The sequence below is a fragment of the Epinephelus moara genome, chromosome 9 (assembly GCF_006386435.1).
Source record: "Epinephelus moara isolate mb chromosome 9, YSFRI_EMoa_1.0, whole genome shotgun sequence".
NCBI classification, from domain to species: domain Eukaryota; kingdom Metazoa; phylum Chordata; class Actinopteri; order Perciformes; family Serranidae; genus Epinephelus; species Epinephelus moara.
In genome coordinates this window covers 33,479,770-33,487,084 of record NC_065514.1, presented here as the reverse complement: position 1 = coordinate 33,487,084, position 7,315 = coordinate 33,479,770, and the positions used below count along the sequence as shown (strand labels likewise).

Here is a 7,315-nt window from a genome sequence, read left to right as displayed (position 1 = left end):
AGTCCGCGGCCGTTTTCAAAACACACTTGTGTCACGCACTCCAAAAGAAACTTGTTGAAACTTTAAGCAATAATTTATTGTACAAAACAGGGGAACGCTGACAAAAACGGTTCCATAATTCATATTAAATTCAAAAGATCCACAGCCTCAGACGGATGCGCTCAAGCATGCCGTGCGCACAAGCTCCGTTGGTAGGCGATACTATATTTTCACATTTTTAACAATGCAATTTAAAAGTTTTGATTTTTATTGATAACCTACATTTACCAACAACAAAAAGACTACATTTAGCACCAAAAACATATGTAAAAAAAATAAAATAAAATAAATAAATAAATAAAAAAAAAACGAATATCGAGTACCAAATTTTCCTAACAAATACCTACCCATAGAAACGAATATTCGAATATCCGAATATTTGGGTACAGCCCTAGTTTAAATGTATTATAATAAAGTTCAGTATAGTAAATACATAGATTACTTCAAATACACCTTAACATTTCTAATCAAAATGGTCTGGTCCGTCTGTGACACAGTTACAATCATTTGTAGTTTCTGAGTTAAATGCTGTGCATATTGTTATTGTCATTTTTTGTGCACCACAGTCTTTACATTTAAAATTAATAATATGTTGTTTCATGTGTTGTCTCTCTGCTGGTCTGCACTGCTGAACCACTTGTGGAAATATAACTTGCCAGGAGGAAAATGTAGACTTAATTTGCTGCACACTTCTTTTAAACTCTTAAGTTTCATGTCATTCCAAGCCAAAAGGCTTAAAGGGATACTTTGCCGATTTTCAACCAGGTCTGTGTGGGGATTGTGTACAGATGAACAGTGTTTAGCTTCCCCTTGTGTCCGTACTATGGGGAGCTCCTCGCCTGTGCAGTGAACAAAAGTCCAGCAGATTTTGGTTGGCAGACAGGCAGGGAGATCTGCCAGGTTGCAACACGGAGGGGAATGCGCCTTAACACCATTCATCTGCACACACTTCCCATCCGCAGAGACACAGACCTGGTTGAAAATGAGCTAAGTATCCTGTAGAGTCCAAGTGAAGTCATGAGTCATTGGTGTCAAAGTCAAAGTTGAGTTGCAAGTCTTTAAATTTTGTCACATCGGTTTTTGAGTAATCAGATTTGTGACTCCAGAGACACTGAACTGACACACATACTGTACACTGTATGTCTAACTGTAGCCATTACTACCATTCAGATTGGTAAAGATGATGTTATTGGTGCCTGAGCTGGCTGACATCTTAGAAAAGTTTCTTACACCAAGGAACTTCTGCAGGAAAGCCTTGGATCCATTGATATCAATACTGGAGATGCTGCCATAGCCTCCCAGCATGCCATCCACTGTGGGGGGGACCTCCCTCCAGTAGTCCTCTGCATTAGAGTAGAAGCTTGCCTCATCTTCTACTATGTCACCCATCCTGTCAGAGTACACAGATAAAATGGTTCACTCACAGGAAAATGTACACAAACTACTACTCACTACTTGTAAAAAAGGAGTCAAAGCCTTCTTGAACTAAAATATGATTCCATCATGGTTTTTGGATGTAGACCCAACGACCAGAAGAACAGAGACCTTGTTCAGTTTGAATCACCTGCGTCCCTGATAACAACTGTCACATATCATGGCAGCCTGACAAAAACAGACCTGTAGTGTTCCAATGTTAATTAAACTGATCATGCAGGAAGATCAGTCTTTTAATAACAGGGTTGCTGGCTTGTTTTTTTCTTCTTCTTTGAGAAACAATTTCCATATGCCCATATGTATAGAAATGATGATAGAATGGCCTTATCAACCGATGATTCATGAAAAAACTGTCTCTGCATGATTTGATGTTTGATGTAACCTTATCCGCTGTGAAGGTCCAAGGACAGAGGGATGTCGTATGCTATAAAGCCCTCTAAGGCAAACTGTGATTTGTGATATTGGGCTTTATAAATAAAACTGAATTTAACTGAAATTAAATATGAATGTATTCAGCATTCTATTCAGGCTCTTAACAGCATCTGTCAACTAGATCATAAGTGATGTTTTTGGAAACTCAAAAAGACTCTTTACTTTTGAAATTGATTGTTAAAATGAACCCTGTTTTTTTGACAATGTCAAGATACCCACTCTGGTATATCAAGTCCAATGTTTCCCCTACCATTATATCAGGGGGGCAGACAGTCCGAGACAATTATAACCGAGCCCGGCCCGAACCCGCAGCAGAGCACTGTACACACACTCAATGGAGTGGAGCCTGTGTTGCGTTCAGGTGTTGTCATGTAAATAACAAATCCCAGTACTTTAATAGGCCATAGCACAACACAGCAGCATGTCAAGTGGGCCGAACCCAAGCAAAATTTCTGATTTGTTAACCAACATGTTGGTCTGTCCATGTGTGGAAAAAAAGATTTTTAATAGGGATGCATGATAATAACGCCACATCATCGGTATCTGCCGATATCAGCTTTAAAATTACAAAATCAGCCAACATGGTTTTCCTTATTTTGCACAATAGATGAATATTACATACATTAAAAAGCATTCCATTTCATGTCTCCATCTGCTGGTGGGCAATCACGATAAGAGCATGCATGCATAATATGATGTTAATTCCACTACAGAAAATACTTGATGATCACTGAAATTAGGAAGGGAAAAAAGTGAATATATTGATATCGCTATCTATTATCGGCCAAATGAGTTGTCATATATCGACAAATTGTATACTGGCAAAAAATCCAGTATCATGCATCCCTCATTTTTAACTATAATCAGAGTGCCTCAAATACCTTTTTTAAACTACCAGCCCATACCACGGACCTCTACACTGGGTAAGGGGGGAAAGTCATTGCTTTTTATTCTTATGTGACTATTTGCCCTATCCTTGACAAGCACCTGATTCTTCACAATCACCTACACAGTGTTTTGAGCAAGTGAAGCACTCCCTACTTTGTCCTACAATAGGTTCTTTTTTGTTGCATTTCTATATATGGGCTGTACTTAAAATACCTCTCTGCACTTCATATGCACAGACTGTCAGATTGCAAATGTGCTTTTCGGTATTCAGTATTGTCCATTTCTGTAGTTTCTAGGCTAGTTATTGTGTCATGTAAGCCGTCATTCACCTGTTTTAAAGCTTCATTCAACTCAGTAATTAAGAGGTATTTATCCATATTCATTCAGCTCTGTAGAGGTTGCACCACAATGTTTGATAAAACTTTCCATTTCAGCAGTGTTTTAAGTGGACAGTCAGGGGAGGTCTATCACCTGCTTGTAAGATGAACACACACACACACACACACACACTCAAAGCAGCCAAATCTGGCAACACTTGGCTGTAGTTCAGCTGTCAGAGCTCATCTTGTGACCAGGGCAGGGGGCATACATTCCCTCTGGGGATCTGACCAACAACACAGGGCACAAGCAGACTTTGGAAAGTCTGCCATACTAGCTGTATGTATAATTACTATTTCAAAGATTTCCCTGTAATTAATTGTTGTGGCACACAGGTGTTGATATCAACATCTTGTCCATATAAACCATCACACAATTTAAAGACCTTTGAACACAACATCCCAGCCCAGTTTGACACAAGTAAAATTGTATTATTCATTATGGAATAATAGTTATACTTAAATAATAATAATGTAATACTGGATGTGTCCTGAAGCTTCACCATAGAAAGTAAACATGAGTCTTCCATGACCACTTAAGCTATCAGACGTGTTTTGCACATTCAAAACTGACAGTAACAACTTAGCTACAGCTGCTATTGAGGCTCACAAAATTGGAGGCCGACGTCATGACCACTTGGAAAGTCTAAAGTGAACAGTTGTTAATAAGGCGGACCTTTAAAGTATGAGCCATTTAATTAACTTCTATAAGTTAGGAGCTAATATAAGCCAAATAACTAATGGTTTTGTTTTCAACATAAAACTTAACTTACACATGCTTGTTGTTTCTTACCACACCATGAGTTTTAAATAATAATACGTTTCTAATTCATTTTCATACTGCTCATTACAGTGTAAGTAACGCTAATGGACCCTGCACGTGCTAAGTTAGATACTGTAGTTTTAGCCAAGCAGCTAACGTTAGTTAGCCGGTAACAGCTCTGTTTCCAGGGTAAAGGACTAACAGTGGTGTGTCTAAACTTCTTTAAAGCGATTCTTTATAATAACACTAACCTCTTCTTGTATCAGCGCCCGGTCCCTCACACTCCTCTCCCTCGCACAGACCCGGTCCCCGGTCCCTCCCGGTGTCGGTATTTCAGATTTCTATTTGAGACGCAGCACATGAAGCACGTCATTTCCTTATTTGGCTCGCGGGAGAAGAAGGGACAACAGCGCCCCCACTGGCTTTTGATACCACATACACAACTTGCGTTTGAAAACATCAAAGACCGAAGAAGTCTTATGAAGTAACATTTTAATGCATATAAAGTTAAATGTAAATTGTAAAATGCTATGAAACAAAGTGGAAAATAGAAACAACCAAAGAATTAAAATATAAAATGAAATAAAACGTTTTACTTCAAATGAATGTACTTCATAAAGACTCATAGTTCAATTACCAGTTATAAAAACAGTATTTCAAAGCTCATGACAATACAAAACTTACTATTTGTGAATTGCTTCTTTAATTGTGATTTTTAGTTTCCTGAGGTATTACTTATGAAATTAAGGACTATTTTTTGCATCTTTGCATCCTATTTAATTGGGTCACATTGTAAAAGTGTCCTTGTTGTTGTGTCCACCCCTCTGTGATTGATCCTGGCACATTCCCTTCACTCTGAATATAGGTTTTGTGATTTTTTTGGCAGAGGCTTCAAACCACATAACACTGTGGAAATGAATGAAAACTAGACTAGACACTTTAACAAATGTAATGTAGGCTACTGGTATGCCTTGGGATATAGTAAAGAGTTGTGTGAATTATAAGTTATTTGTAGAAAATGAGCTAATCATGCAAAACGATGTCATGGTCCCTAAAACCTTGGTCTAAATATAGTACATTTGTTTCTGATAATCACCAATTTTGAATATCTACTTCTTTTTTTTTACATGTCTCACATGCAGTAGCTTGTCAACTTCAACTTCAATCACGACCAATCTTATTTAATAATCTGCATGGGTTAACTTTCACAAATAATGCCTGTAGACAAACACTAGCCTAATATCTGATTAAAGAATGATTTAAATATTTACACCAAAGAGATTTAGCTATTGATTACAGATCAATAGCTAAAGATGACAAGATTACAACTAGAACACATACAGTGGGGATTTAAACAGACAGATAGACAGTTCACCCCAAATTCGAAATTACATATTTTTCCTCTTACATGTAGTGCTATTGATCAGTCTTGATAATCTTTGGTGTGAGTTGTTGAGTGCTGGAGATATTGCTGTAGAGATGTCTGCCTTCTCTCTAATATAATTGAACTAGATGGTACTAGGCTTGTGGTGCTCAAAGCACCAAAAAGAAAAGAAAAACAATGAAAAACTCAACATCAGTGTCTCTTTCCATTACTTAAGATAATCCACAGACCTTGTTGTGAGCAATTTGATGTAGGAACTATTTGCTTTCTACCAAACTACACCCACCAACCAAATCACAGTGCAGAAGAAAGCGTGCATCTACTCATGATCGAGAGGTAACTCGTTCATGAGTAACTCAGGTAACGAGCAGTAGATGCACACCTCCTTCTGCATCCTCCTTCTGATACAGTTGGTGGGTGTAGTTATATTGGAGAGAAGACAGACATCTCTATGGTCAATATCTCCTGCACTCTGCAACACACACAAAACCAATCTAGATTGATACAAAGCACGGCAGGCAAGAGGAAAAGTATATATTTTTGATCTGGGGATGAACTTTCCCTTCAAGAAATACTGAGACTGTGAGCTCAGTTATTTGGATTTTCTTTTTTTTTTTAGTTTAATCAACTATTTGATAGTAATTTCTCCAGCCTATCTCTCAACATTGAGGTCTAAAATCAGTTTTAAAGCCTTCTCTGCAAAGCCAAAGAAAAGTGAATTTCTTGTGTATTGATTTTGCCTGCTAAAATATACTGAATCTTTACTGGAATTAGCTAAATACATACTGCACTGTATTATTTCTTATTTCTTCCCTGTAGAGTTTGGGAGTTTCTGTCACCTGAGCAAAGGTTAACGAATCCAGCAACACCTTTAGTAAAAAGAATAATTTAATTATCAGACTGACATATTTTACCTGTAAATAATCAAATTACTGATGGCTGAATTCCATTTAACTGCTTCAGTTTCACAGTCCTGGCATAGGTGTAGATTTCGAGTAGAACGCAGGGGGCGTACCCCCCTCAATACTCAGAACATGTGCATTTGCCCCCCCCAATAAAAACATGGTAGTAGCAGAGGACCTTTATTTTGATGAAATTAGACATCTCCACCATAAACTGATGCAGAAAAAATCACCAACATTTGGGAAATGACGTGTTTGACCCTCAAAGTTTCCTGGGGAGTGTCCCTCCTAATGTTGAAATGACATCTGTGCCCCTGGGTCTTGGTATTATTCGTGCTGGCTCACTGTCACACTGTCATGGTTTACTAGGACACTTAAATAGAACAGAGTCATTGTTAATGTTAGTGACACCTGTGCTCCTCCTGTGCCTCCTATGACAAGTCAAATGTCTGCTGTGAAAGAGGCCTCAGTAGCAGTATGAGCCTGTGGTTGTTCTGACCAGCTGCCTGGTGTGACAGTGTGGAACTGTGAGTATGACAAATGTTAAAATGTTCTACATTTGTTTAAACTCCTGGTGCTTTCTGCATATTACTGCAGGCATCTTCATCATTAGGTAGAGGTGCAGTCACAGGATGGAGATTCTTACAGGAGAGCTGCAGTGCAGTGAGTAAACCACAGGAGGGCAGTGCAGTATAGAGCTATAATGGATCAACCACTGTCCTGTCCTGGTTTGTTAAATCTTTGTCAGAGCAGTTTACTGTCAGTTTAAGTCATGCTCTGCCTTGTACCCATAGTGTTTTCACTGTGAAACTGTTGTCTGCTGATATCTGACATGTCACTGCTTTGTCTCTATCACACACACATTTTCTGTACATGTGCATTAACCAAATAATGCATCATTCTTGTTGATTATTCATATTTTATTAGAATTAGGTATGTGTACAGTTGTTGTGGAGTTTATGCGATGAACATGCTTCGGTAGGTGTGGGTATAGTTACTCTATAATAGAGGTGGAAATGATGAGTCACTTTACTGAATACAGTTCACTTCACTCAGTTCAAAGATTTGCAGTCACTGACTATTTGTTTCCGTGATG

General features: G+C 38.3%; 1 protein-coding gene across 1 annotated transcript in view; it reads right to left on the bottom strand.

The window, feature by feature from the left end:
* Positions 1-4,311, bottom strand: part of ntmt1 (N-terminal Xaa-Pro-Lys N-methyltransferase 1) — a 6,604-nt gene extending 2,293 nt beyond the window's left edge. Inside the window, exons 1-2 of the mRNA XM_050053732.1 lie at positions 4,185-4,311; positions 1,270-1,429 (exon numbers count right to left, since the gene is read on the bottom strand). Of these exons, the coding sequence (XP_049909689.1) occupies positions 1,270-1,428 (159 nt within the window). The 5' untranslated portion in view covers position 1,429; positions 4,185-4,311. The remainder of the gene's footprint in view (positions 1-1,269; positions 1,430-4,184) is intronic.
* Between the last annotated feature and the right edge of the window lie 3,004 nt (positions 4,312-7,315).